Consider the following 15,034-nt stretch of genomic DNA (forward strand, 5'->3'; position numbering starts at 1 on the left):
TTAAGTAAACTCCAGATATACAGATATGGCTATAATTTATAGCCTTATCCTTATCACCATCTTTGTGAAGTGGAACAGTTTTACCTTTCTGTTTTACTTCTTTGGCTTGTGCTGTTGCAGGTAAGTCAAGGTTGATGCTGACTCCCTGGAACATTCCCTTAACACACGTAGTAATATGTCGTCGAATCCTGTGCCTTATTGACATTTAGCTTACTTAACATCTCATATACCTCTTGCTTGTTCTCCAGTAAGTCTTCCCTCATTTTATACTCTACACTTGAGCTTCTAATTTCACCCTGAAAACACCATGACAAACAGCTCACTGAATAACTTAATTATATCCTCTGCAGGAATTACCAATCTATCAATTTTATTCATTAACATCATTCTTTTTTCTACTTGTCACATATCAAAAAAAAAAAAAACTCTCTGGGAGTTTTCTTGGCATGATTTGCTGAATTCTGTTCATACATCACTTCTGTCCTTACCAACTGAGTGACTCTCCTGGCCTGCTTTTTATACTCTTTATGCAACTGATTATTACCATTATTCATCTTGTGCTGCTTCCAAAGTGCCTTCTTTTTCCAGATTTTATTTTAATCCCCTCATTCATCCACTTGACACCTGTGTTATTCAGCCTTTTGACCTTCAGAATATATTCACATATTGATGCTGTTGGATATCTTTTTATTAGTTCCCAAGCAGCATTCATTCCTTTTCAACTCAACTTCTCATTCCCTGCTGTAGCTCCAAGCTGTCTCTTAATGTTCTCTTAATCACCAACATTGTAGTTCCATGTATATTCATTTCAGATAGAAGTCTTCATATGGCTAGCCACAATGTGGGTGATTACTTTATGATCACTTACTCTCACAAACTGGAAGTGTGTGAAACCCTCTCACAGTCTCATCCTGTGATGAAATTATCAGAGAATATGATTGTAATCGATAATGTGATCAAAAATAATAATGATGATGATTTCCTCTTTTCTAGGACTGTCTCTTTAATTTCTTGAACTCACTGTGGTAATGATTTTTCACTCCTTGCAAATTACACCACATGTTTCTTTGTCTGAATAAACGTTTTATTCAGCTTTTATTACTCACATCTGTCATACTTGTTCTTGAATTCATTCACGCTACCTGCACTCACCATTTCAAAGACAGAACGTTCCAATCTCCCACCACTCCATGAAAGAAAAAATTTACCCCCCCTCTTCACAGCATTCATTCTCAACTTCAAAGAATGCCCTATCGCACTTTCTCCACTCTCCATAAAATTAAAATTTCCATCTAGTGATATCCTGCTTGACCCTTTCAGAAGCTTGTAAGATCCTCATCCACCACCACTCCAAGGCCACTTGTGTCTTAACTTCTTTCAAAAAAATGATCCATTGTTAAAAAATGATCCAATATCATTTTTAACCTGCTCCTCCTCTCTCTCTCTCTCTCCACTGTATCAGAATCGCCACAGAAGCCCAGGAGACGAGACCTAACCTATTCACAATAGTCAAAGTGAGGCTTTATCAAGAGGGAGGCAGAATGACTTCCTTATCTTTACATGTCTAAAACAAAACTCCAAGATCCCTAAGTTGATCAGTTTATTCTAGCATAATCCCATCAATATAATATGATATTGGATCTCTCTCCCACCAAGTGCATGACTTTCCATTTACTAATATTGAGCTGATAGCCATTTTCACATGCTCTCAATTCCAGTCTGCAAAGCGCTGTATATCTGCTTTCAAATTCTTCCCAATATCATTAATATATAGATTGAATAACAGTGGGCCAAGGATTATTCACAAATTCCTCCCTTTTTTAACCAAAGCTGTTCATAAATGCATACATACATACATACAGAACTAGAGTTTATAGGATGACATGTAATTCATTCCCCAATCATAGTAATATATTGCACCACTCATAATATCACAACTTAAAATTGGATATTTACTTTTCTGTAAAAAAATATATTTGTATTCATGCCTCTTCTTTTCCTTAGATGTGCCAGTTATATGCAAATAGTTCATATCTGATTAATGCTAGTTAAAATACAAGGTGATCAAAATTAAAGTATCTCTGTTTGAGGTCTTGCTGAGTGCCATCCAGTAAATCTTGGGGGGGGGGGGGGGGGGGGGTAGTTCCAATATTCACCACCAGTGGCTTGTAAACACCAAATGCATGAAATTTGCATATGATGGCACCAATCTTTCCCCAACATGCTTTGCTTGTGAAGTTGTACTATCTAAACAATTGCAATGCTGTTGTTGCACTCCATGAATATCATCACAAGAACAAATGTTGATGAGATCCATTATCGCCATGTTCTCTGCGACAAATGATTAGTCATTTTGAAGAAATAGGATCATTGGGAGTCAGACTTGGCAGAAATTGCAAATCAATCAGTTCACAACAAGCGAATAAAGTTGCTACTGCTGTTCTAGAACAGACCATGAATAGCAGCATTGGTTCCTGCAATGTTTACTGCAGGTTCCTGCACATGCTGTATCGAGACACATGTATGTGCCTTACACAACTATCTGGAAAATTCTGTGGGAGATTCTGCATTTCTATCCATTTAAGATGACCCTGACACAGGAATTGCACCTGCAGGACTTTGAAAATCAGCTGACATTTTCTTTAACATTTCTTGCTTGAGTGGAATTGATGCTTCATGGCCATGGATGATTTTGTGGGAAGATGATATTCACTTTCACCTGAACAGAACTGTGAATACCCACAAATGTTGGATATGGGCTATGCAAAACCCACATGCAATCAACAAATTCTTTTGCATTCACCTAAAGTTACTGTCTGGTGCAGGTTTACAGCTTCATTTATCATTGGACCATTCTTCTTTGAGGACATTCACCAGTCGGATCCTGTGGCCTGCTCTGTTACTGCCAAGAGGTATTGCGATATGATAAAAAATTTTGTTGCTCCACAGCTACAGCAGCACCTGTGCATGGATTCAGTCATTTTCATTCAGGATGGGGGGCCCCCTCCACACATTGATCGATCCATACAGAAGGGTCTTTGAGAACATTTCACAGAATTCAGAGTGATCAGCTGTGTGTTTCCCACTGCATGGCTGCCTCATTCATCTGACCCCTGTGACTTCTGGTTCTGGGGATTTCTCAAAGACAGGGTATGTTGGAATCATCCTGATAACTTGCCTGTCCTGAAAGACAACATAACACAGCATATGTGCAACACAGGCCATGAGTCAGTCCTGACCAGGTGCATTCTGCCATTGAACACACTGTGCAAAGGATGCAATTTGTGGCATACCAGGAAAGACAGCACATTGAACAGTATAGCCCGTGAATGCATAATGTGAGTGAATAAAAATGTGTTATTTATGCTTGTGTCGCTTTTCTCCTTCTTGCACACACTCATGCATGCATACACACACACACACACACACACACACACACACAGAGAAAAATTTACTACATCTACATTGGTACATCATGCGGTGCCCTGGTGTTGAATTTGAGAACTACTTCAGATATCTCCTTCGCATGATGCACAATATATTCCTGCAAAGTTTTGCAGCATTTGGATTCACTGGGTGGCATTGCACAATACATCCAACAGGGATACTTTAATTTTAATCACCCTGCACCTCTTAAAAATATAAACATACCAATCAATTATAGAAATTCTCTTAATTATCAGTTACTTATATATCTTGAAAGCAACAAATGTTATCCCTTCTACATAGCTCTGGTTTCACTACAAAGCACACATAATGATTTGTTGTGTGCCTATCAGATGATTCTATCACATCCTATTCCATGGGCAACTAGTATGCAACAATACAATTAGTGCAGTGCTCATCATGAACCTATTAATGGGAGAGTAAAGATTAACAGAACATGTGTTCAGCTGGGATAGCTGAAAAAAGACTCAGAACACCATGATATAGATATGCACTTTTTTTTTTTTTTTAAGATAGAGAAGTGAAAGCTGATGAATTTAGCAACTTGAAAATCATAGATCAACTTTAAAAAATAAATAAATAAATTGTGATAAGAATATAATAACAAGAGATTAATTGTGTTGAGCTATCAATAGGATCTGATATACACTCACATTGAGCATATATTCCAGAAAATTATGATGATAAGTTTTGTGATTCCATGATTAATAATGTTCACATATAAAGAAACTTTGTGCTAATTTCAAAGGATTTACACACCTGAAAGATATATAAAGTATGTTATAATATCTCATATATTTTAAATCATCTGTTAATTGTTGCATTTATTTTATGCCTAGTGTTTAATACTGACTTAAAAATAAATGATGTTTTTCAGTTTCTATTTTCTGTCTTTTCTTGAGGTGCCTTTTTAGCCTGATGGTAATCTTCAAATCAGCAAATAAAATTATAGGATTAATTCTAATTGTTCACTAGAGGGTCATTTTCCCAGCTACAGTTTATGTTTGGTGAAGGCAAGTGGATTTTTTGCCTGGAAACTACCTTTTAACCCTCAAACTCAGTAAAAGTGTGAGCCAAAAAGTTCAGATAAACACCTAAAACAAAAATTATATTAAAGCTACACAAGAAAGAATATCTCTTAAAATCCTTTAGTCCTCATGTTTCATCAAATTGTAATAATTTTCTCTTTTTCTTTTAGGATATATAAGAAGACATGTCAGAGGTTTTGAAGAAATTCAGAGACACAAAGATGCGAGCTGTCATCAAGTTTTTCATGCTGGAAGAAAATTTTCCAATTGAGATTCACCAAAACTCAAAGTTTTGGTGAATCTCAATTGGGAAATTTATGTTCCCAATTGAGATTAACTAAATGGGTGTCCAAGTTTAAAACTGAGCATCCTGAGAAAACAGACCAAAACTTTGTGTTTTGGTGAATCTCAATTGGGAAATTTATGTTCCCAATTGAGATTAACTAAATGGGTGTCCAAGTTTAAAACTGAGCATCCTGAGAAAACAGATGCCCACATCAGGAAGCTCTTCCACAGCAATCATACCTGAAAACAATGATGCAGTGCATGCCATGATCCTTGGTGATAGACAAATACCATCCAAAAACATTGCAAATACTCCAGGGATATCCAGGAAATGAGTTGGGGTCATTATCCACCAACATCTGTACATGCAGAAGCTCTCAGCAAAGTGGGTCCCCAAATGTTTAAATGCTAACCAAAAGAGAAAATGTGTGCTGTTATCTCAAGAAATTTTTGCATCATTTTGTGAAATAATGTGCACATTTTTTTACTCATCATGGCTGTTGATGAAACATGGCTTCATCACTATAATCCAATGACCAAACAACAATGGAGTGGAGACACAAAGATTCTCCACAGCCAAAGAAGTTCCAAACCCAAAAGTCAGTAGGGTAGGTTCTTGCCATTGTCTTTTTGTATATGCATGATGCGATCCTTACCATCTAGCTCAAGAAAAAAAGATGAAACTGTTACAGCAGCAGTTTATTCTACAACTCTAGAGGAATTGAAGGAGGTACTGAATGAAAAACACCTCGGGGAAACTGAGTAGAGGCATGTTGCTTTTGCAGAACAACACAGTTGCTCAGATTTGCCAGATCTGGCCTCATCTGACTATTTCCTATGCCCATATTTAAAGAAACACTTGAAAGGAACAAAATTTACCACAGATAATGAAGTCATATCTGCAGCTGAGCTGGTTTGCACAAGAAGGGAAAGACTTTTTTTTTTCAGAGGGTTGCAAATGATGCAACAGCATTCTAACAAGTGTATAACACATTGTGAGGAATATGTAGAATAATGAATAAGTTACATCGTTCTACCTCAGTCACTTCATGATGATTATCACAACTTTTCAGCACACCCTCATATATATATATATATATTTATATATATGAGGGTGTGCTGAAAAGTTCTCAGCCTAACAATGAAAAAACGAATTTATAATTTCAAAATTATTTTTATTTTTCAACATAATCTCCTTTAAGACTAATACATTTCAGCGATGCTCCAGTGCCATTATCCCATCCCTGTAGTGGTTCTCAGTAAGATCTGCAAAATACCCCTCCACAGCTGCAATCACCTCTTGATTCGAAGAAATACACTGGCCAGTGAGGAAGAGTTTTAGTTTTGGGAAGAGATAGAAGTCAGAGGGAGCCAAATCTGAGGGAATAGGGTGGATGTTTCCAACAATTCATGGTGCAGATCTCTTAATTTTCTCATTGCCAAAACACCTTTGTGGACAGGTGCATTTTATTGATGAAAGATGATTTTTTTCTTCTGCAAACCGGGTCACGAATTTTTTCATCTACTATGGTTAAAAGATTGGAATATTATTCCGTTCTTTTAACCAGATCTAAAATGCCTTTAGTATCCCAAAATACTGATGTCATGACTTTTCTGCTGATGGAACCGACTTTGTCTTCTTTAGTGCAGAACAACTGGCTTCTATCCACTGTTTTGATGCTGTTTGGATTCTGGTGTGTAATGGTGAATCCAAGTCTCATGCATAGTAATAAATCGACGTACAAAATCAGTTTTATTCTTGTTAAAATGCTCCAAACACTGTTCAGAGATTTTCATGCGAGTGCATTTTTGATTTGTTGTGAGCAAGCACGGCACCCATCTTGTGCAAAGCTTTTTCATTTGCAATTCTTCATACTTTTTGGATGTCCTTCACATGGATCATCTTTAAGGCTGGTACGGCCACGTTTAAACTTGGCAGCGCATTTCTTTATTGTCGAAAATGAAAAAGAAGAGTGCCCATAAACTTTTATGAACTTTAAATGAATTTCTTTTGGCATTAAATCTTCTTTTACCTCATTAAATCAGTTTTATCCATTTCGTGGGATACAGACAACTGTATAAAATAAACTACTTCTTAGAATGACTTTCTATTTCACATGGATGCTTATAACAAATGTACCAACTTCGAGAAAAAAAATCCATCACTTATGTAGCACACATTAATTCTTCCTGACTTAATTCTGTCTCTTTTCCGGTAGAAATAATAGTTAGATCTGGCGTCCTTAATAGATGAAACTTCTTAATCAGAGTTTTCTCAAACATTCCTTTAGAACTTAAATAGCAGCTTCTTCTTTTATTCACTTATGCTTATTGACAGTCTCTTCCACTTAAAAAAAAAACTCACAGTTCTACGATTCCCTTTTCGGAATCTACTATAAATCTTCCAATTTGCATTCCTCCAATATTCCGTTTAAAATGCATATAGCAATATTTTCTTTTATTTATCCACATTAAAACTTAATAGTTCCACGATTCCTTTTTCGGAATATACTATTAATTTTCCTCCGACTGTCACATAATAACTTAAGTTCCTCTGAACCTAAATATCTGCCGGCCTGTGTACTAAATTCCTTCCAAACGCTCTCTTGTTTACAGCCGTTACCCAGATACTGAATGCTTTCTTGTCAGCTGTCAATCACTCGTCAAACTTCTCGGTGAGCATGCGCACTCCATGAAACTGGTAAGCAAGAAGTTAGGTATAAATAATGGCTGACACGTTGTCTCCATTAGCAACAAGAGAATGTCTTCATAAAACACAACCTTTGATAATTTTAAATTACAATAAAATTCTTTTAAGTAATACAAATATCAAATCTGGTAAGTACATTAACTTTTTGACTTCTTTACATATCACTTTTGACAAAACAATTTCCATAACGGGCACATCGCAAGTGCCGACAATGCAAGTTACGAAAACAAAACTAATAAACAATTCGTAAAAATATTCAAAATTTTAATTATGATTATTTTTACATCAGTTTTATCTTTCTCCGAAAAATATTTTTAAAAAATATTTTTAAATATTTAACCTATATCTAACATAACTTTTAATGCTTATTCCTAGATCTTAAAAAATAACATGATTCCTGCTCATCATTATTTACACAATCGGAATCACTGGTTTCAGAATCATCTGATGCTAGAGATGATTCAGAATTTACATCTTCTAATTTACTATACTTACAAATCTCATTTCTGTACCTTTCAAATATCTCACTTGAATTATTTGAATTTAAAAAGTTATTTGAATTATGCCTTAAATCAACAGAATCATCACTATCAGAATTAAATTCTACAGGTTTCTGAGATTCTTTATCCTTACTAACTAAATTAGAGGTTTTCACATTCCTCTGGCTTACTTTGCTCCAAATTAACTAACCTATGATATTCTGCTACTATTTCATCCATGTTAGAGTCAATTTGATTTTCACCACTCTTACATTGTACATTATCTGAATTATGTATCCTGAGATTTCTAAAATTTCCTGCATTAGGTTTTGTTTTACCCAAATTAAATTTTCTCCTTTGCTGCATATTTGAATTATGAGCTTTAAAACTATTCCCTTTCCTACTATTTGATTTTGAATGAAATGCACAGTTGGTACTAGGAAAACTATGCTAATCTTTCAATATTTTATTCATATTGTCTCCTAATGTAACTAAATTTCTACTCCCTAAAAAGTACCTTTTTAACCTATCAGAGTGTACACTTAAAATTTTACTAGGATTTTTGATATCTTGAATCCTAAAATTCACAGGAGAAAATTTGTCTAAAATTTTATATGGACCTAAAGCTTTCCTTCCTAATTTCCCAACTCTTTTTATACTAGATTTATCATCTAATAATACTAAATCACTTGGTGCAAATGACTTATACTTTCTAAAATGATTTATATACTGCCTAGTTTTCTGAGAACTTAATCTACTTATTTCACCTACTAATCTGTGAGTAGTGGAAAATTTATCTACAACTGTCTCTAGATACTCATTAATTCAAGTTCATTAGGAAAGATTGGATCAAAACCATATAAAGCAAAAGATGGTTTTTCTTTGATAGCAGAATGAAAAGCAGATCTACATGCAAATAATGCTTGAGAAATATATGTGTTCCAATCATTCATTTTAGTGTTTGCCAGATTGGAAAGTATTTGCTTTATATTTTTATTCAGCCTTATACACATACCATTACACTGTGGGTGGTAAGGTGTTGTAAAAATCTTCCTAACATTAAGTAATTTACATGACTGTAAGAATAGTTCAGATGTGAAATTTGCTCCTTGATCTGAAAGTAAGGTCTGAAGAGTTCCATATCTACAAATAATCATATTCAAAAACTTTCTTGCAATAGTCTTTGCAGTTTGATCCTTCATTGACACTGCTTCAGGAAATCTTGTTAGCATGTCTATGACTACTAGAATATACCTATTGCCTTTTTTAGTAATTGGTAGTGGACCTACTACATCAATAGCAACAGCCTGAAAAGGTCTAGTTGGAATTGGAAATGGTTGTAATGGAGCTTTTCCTCTAAAAGGAGATCTTATTTGGCACGTATGGCATGATTTGACATATGCGAGTATATCACTCTTCATGCCTTTCCAGATGTAACGATCCTTTATTCTTTCCGAAGTTCTAGAAAATCCTTGATGTCCTGCCAAGTCTGAATCATGGAAAGTGTACATAATCCAAGGAATCATTTTAGTTGGTGTCAATATTTTCACTTTCAACCTTCTATCTTCCATTTGTCTAGATAAGAGTAACCCATCTTTATCAAAATATAAGTTTTCCAGGTTCAAAAATGTATCTAGCTGAGTTTCACCCTTCAATACTGCTTCATAAATAGTTTTAAGTACAGGATCATCTTTCTGAGCTTGAACAATCTTATCCTTTTCCCAAATTTCTGAAAACTAGGTTCCTTATTCTTTAGAGTCTCAATATTGAACACTTGATCATTATCATTAGTGTCTTGAAAAACTTCAAGAGACTGCTCTAATTTTCCTTTGTTATCTGATTTCCTGTCCAAACAATATTCTAGTCCACACAAGAACACTGTATTATTAACAAAATTACATGCAAAACCATGAAGTTTCAGAAAATCAATTCCAAATATTACTTGTACATTTGGATTTGAGGATTCTGGAAGAACTATTAATGAATGACAAACATTCAGTGGAAAACAAGGAATTGAAATAAAAACATTGATTTGCTTATCTGCTGAAATTTCTGATTCAAATATACCCTTTAATTTAATTGAATAACTTAAAACTGAAATATCATTTGGAATTAGAGATTTAATTTTGTTAAACAAGCTATAAGAAATGAGTGAGTTATGTGCACCTGTGTCAAGTAAGATTTCACAAGGCACATCTTCAATAAATCCTCGTAGAACTGTCCAAGGATTACCTCCATTAGCATAAGGAGCTAATGCTACATCAAGCTCTCTTTCAGGATTGGAGCTGTCTTTAGCTTTACCCATGTCCAATGAGTAGTTTGACATTTTTGTCCTTGCCAGTATGATATTGGAATAATAATTATTCCCAGATTTTTCTTTATTCTCTGATTTCCTATGTTGAAAACAAGATTTATCTCTAACATAAGTCTTTAGCAAAATGACCCAGTTTATTACATCTAAATCATTTTGGAACGTATCTCCTTTGAAATGTTCTATTCCTGTCAATACCATTAGATTTACAAAAGAAAGATTGATTATCTGTAGGATTCTTGGATATTGTTAAATCCAGTATCATCTAAAACAGAAGTTCCTGTCCTTGTGCTATTGGTCTCTGTTGTCTTTCTATTTCTTCACTAAGAAAGGGTTTTCAGTTCCTCTAATTTTCAAAAATCATGTAATTGTACCTTGGACTCAGATTCTGGAATATCTTTGTTGAAATTCACAGAAGTTTCCTTAGACTGTTTCTTTTTATTAGCACCTTTTAATTTATGAAACTTTCCTTCTCTCACTTTATCTGCAGCCACAATGCTAGGAGAATGAGTTTCATTATATCGAAAAGAGTTCACCTATTTATTGTTTAAGGAATGAAATATATCTCTAAGTCTCTCTTCCTTTCCTTAACAGTTTCAAAACACTGGTCAAGATTTTTAATCTTTTTCTTGTATGCTGTTTCTTTCAAATTATCTCTAAGGCCATGTCTAAATTGATTAAACAGCAACCATTCCAAAGAGGATTTCTCTTCAGATGAAACATTAAATTCATGAGCAATGCTCCAAAGTCTATGATAGTATTCTGAAACAGACTCCCTTGAATGCACTGTTGAATTTTCCAAATGTTAGGCCCTAATTCTCTTACACTTGAAAATTCTGATATTAGCAAACTTTTAAAGGTTGCATAATTGTCAGTGTCTCTCAATAAAGGAGATGTGTTTAAGAATGTTTTGGCTTTGCCCAACAATTTATTACGAAGTATAATCAACAAATGAAAATCTGACCATTTTCCTAAATCTCTAATTTTTTCTGCATATTTAAAAAATGTTTCTATGCTATCACTACTATCTCCTGAGAAAGAAGGTATTACTAAAGTTGGATTAATTAACCTAAAAAATTCCTCATCTTTAACCAAAGAAACTTCACAACTAAAATTGCTATCTCCTGTAGCCATTTTACTTGAGTCAAGATTTACTTTCTAGATTCTAAAAATAAAGTTAAGTCATAACCAATCCTGTCGTCGACTGAGCCATCGTTAATAATTGGTTGATTTTTATATAGATAGAGTATTCATTGTTTGTTATCTTAATATTTATCCTACCCTAGAGATGATCTCTGTTTCTAACAATTATTTTTTTAATTATTTTCGAGTGTACCTATATGTTATTATATGCACAAGGGCTCACTCCAATTGGTGCAATGATCTTAACTCTTTCTTTCAGAATCCAAATAATCACTGACTCAAGACCAAAATACAAAATAAACACATTTAATATAACAAAAACAATATATATATATATACACTTCAAACAACTTTACATAACTAACTACAAATTTAATTGGATCCAAGGCCTTTTTAAAATAAACTTACACTTAAGACTAAACTAAACACTTTGTTTGCACAATCACAAAATGTTCATAGCCAGTTTCTTTCTCTATCAAGGCCCTTTTCCGAAGATATGTGACTTTATTCTTCATTTTCACAAGATCCTTTAGCATCACTTATGTAGCACACATTAATTCTTCCTGACTTAATTCTGTCTCTTTTCCAGTAGAAATAATAGTTAGATCCGGCGTCTTTAATCCAGATGAAACTTCTTAATCAAAGTTTTCTCAAACATTCCTTTAGAACTTAAATAGCAACTTCTTCTTTTATTCACTTATGCTTATTGACAGTCTCTTCCACTTAAAAAAAAACTCACAGTTCTACGATTCCTTTTTCGGAATCTACTATAAATCTTCCAATTTGCGTTTCCTCCAATATTCCGTTTAAAATGCATATAGCAATATTTTCTTTTATTTATCCACATTAAAACTTAATAGTTCCACGATTCCTTTTTCGGAATATACTATTAATTTTCCTCCAACTGTCACATAATAACTTAAGTTCCTCTGAACCTAAATATCTGCCGTCCTGTGTTCTAAATTCCTTCCAAATGCTCTCTTGTTTACAGCCGTTACTCAGATACCGAATGCTTTCTTGTCAGCTGTCAATCACTCATCAAACTTCTCAGCGAGCATGCGCACTCCATGAAACTGGTAAGCAAGAAGTTAGGTATAAATAATGGCTGACACGTTGTCTCTGTTAGCGACAAGAGAATATCTTCATAAAACACTACCTTTGATAATTTTAAATTACAATAAAATTCTTTTAAGTAATACAAATATCAAATCTGGTAAGTACATCAATTTTTTGACTTCTTTACATACATCACTTGACAATTCATCACTCTGTTTGGAAGTGAAAAGGCATTAATTAAAGAATATTATATCTAGATATATATTTTTATATTTACTTATAATATCCTGTTTCATCAAGCTTATCTATTATTGATTCCTTACTGGGAACTGTACTTAAAGTGAAAGTTGTCTTTTGTGATGAGATTTTAGATTAATTTAATTAAGTGTTAATGTTAATAGTTATACACAATTAAAGTAATGTTGGAATTTTTAATTCTTGATTAAGAAATGTTAACATGAGATTGCACAGTCATTACATTCTAGAAAATCCAAATTATACCCCCCCCTCTCTGTGTGTGTGTGTGTGTGTGTGTGTGTGTGTGTGTGTGTGTGTGTGTGTGTGTGTGTGTGTGTGTGTGTGTGTGTTCTGTTTGTAGGATACCACATGCATTTTATTCTTATATCTTTTGTATCCCACTTTCTTTACATATATGTAATTTTCAGAAACTCTATGCAGTATGTGATCTTGCATTAGGCTTGATTATGACAAAAACAACAAGCTTTATACTTAAAGATTTTCCTGGTGAACCAGCACTTCCATCAAACTTGTTTACTGATCCAGATAAAGTAAGTATATTTTAAAAATCATTTATTCATATGAATTTTTAAAATAATTGCTGATGTTTATTTTAAAAATAATCAATAATAATAATAAATCATTAAACTACTGCATCATTATTGAGCAACCTTTTGAAAAATAATATTTCATTGAATCTGTTTGCTCCCAATAATGGTGCCAGTTCTATTAAACAACAGTGCAAATATCTGTAGAAGAGACAGTGCGGAAACTATCTCTTCTACAGCTATTTGGCTCCCATCCATCTGTGAGATAGTGGCTGGAGAGAGTAAGAGGATATGAGAGAGAGAGAGAGAAGCATCATTATTTAGTTGAATTGCTGTCTTTTGGACATGAAGAATTTTTAAAGAGGATTTTGGTGTTAAATTTTAAACAAAATAAGGATGCCAGGCTTTTTGGAAGCTGAGGTTGATACTGAAGTGATATGTGTCAGTCTGAGAAGAAAAATCTAGTCTTGGCTTAAGCTGAGCATTACCGAAGGTAAGAAGAGAATGACTAAAGTGCTTTTGTGAGAGAAAAAGAAAATATTGCATTTTGGAAGCATGAAAGTTAGTTGGGGTATTATCATCCAATTGAAGGATAATATAAAGATCAATTTAGGACATTGATTGTAGATGATATCTTGAAGCTTGAAATGATTGAGCTCTGTAGGGTTTGTTGTATGAGTAGAAGGAATAGAAAATGCTATCATTGCCAAAACTGTGGATAAAGTTTGAAGTCAGTGAGAGAAGGTAATTGATATATATGAGAAAGAGAGCACTATCGATGCACTATTAGTAAATCACTCCCTCCACTCCAAGTGGTTTAACTCCTTAACTTTAAAATAAAGAAAATGCCTGATACTAAACTTCAAATCCAACTTGCCCACAGATTAGTATCCCAGGATATCACATAAATATCTTATCTTCTAAATGAACTCATTAAACCCATTAAGACATATACTTAACTTTGCAAGCAGCAATATAGATCAATTTCTTTAGATCATATGAAAAACATGTTATCCACTAAGTTTCCTTTTAATATTATGAGCTAAGTTATTATCCTTCATGAACATAACTTCAAGAATTTTAGTCTCTTGTCTCCTACAGAAACTTTTATTTCTTCTTGAATTCACACAGGAGAAAGACTAACATAAAAACTTCTCTCTATATGACAACAACATAAGTCAAACTCTTCTTGCATCTCAAATCATGCAACACTGAAGAAAACGTATCTTGTCTTCATCCAAAACATCAGATCAATGATTCATTGAATCAGTGGTCTGATTCGCTTTCTATATGAAAATAGCAGAAAATTCCACTGTATAAAACACTAAAATGAATTCGCTTTCTATATGAAAGCTTCAACTTACTTCATTGTAGAAATAACTAAAACCATATCAATTGTTTCAACTCACTTATCAGACTGAGAAACCTAAATAAAACAAACTTTACTGGGCCATTTTCTATATGAACTGAAATAAAGTTCCTTTCAGCTTTAACTGAAATAAATGCTACATGGATTAATGACTACTAAAAACTTTACACATATCTTTTTAAAGATGGACATTCTCTCTCTTGGTCTTCTATTTTCAATTCTTCTAATTTGTGTTCCTTTCCTTCCTTCCAAACAGCTGAATGCTTAGTGATGTCTATTAACATTCTTTTCACTCTCTTGCACATACTCAGAAATATATAGAGAGAGCAACTTCCACTCCAATTGTTTCAACTTCCAGCATTATGTACTGCTATTGCTATTTTCAGCACTGGACTTGAAATGACAATATACTTCTTTTCAT

The 15,034-nt window shown here is 33.8% G+C and overlaps 1 protein-coding gene across 1 annotated transcript in view; it reads left to right on the plus strand.

The window, feature by feature from the left end:
- Positions 1–15,034, plus strand: part of LOC150105771 (sister chromatid cohesion protein PDS5 homolog B-like) — a 699,562-nt gene that overhangs the window by 668,476 nt on the left and 16,052 nt on the right. The window contains exon 25 of the mRNA XM_090394553.1: positions 13,125–13,247. Coding sequence (XP_090250679.1) covers positions 13,125–13,247 — 123 coding nt within the window. The remainder of the gene's footprint in view (positions 1–13,124; positions 13,248–15,034) is intronic.

Source organism: Typopeltis vanoorti, chromosome 6 (genome assembly GCF_054136105.1).
Source record: "Typopeltis vanoorti isolate ZY-2024b chromosome 6, IOZ_Tvanoo_1.0, whole genome shotgun sequence".
NCBI classification, from domain to species: Eukaryota; Metazoa; Arthropoda; class Arachnida; order Uropygi; family Thelyphonidae; genus Typopeltis; species Typopeltis vanoorti.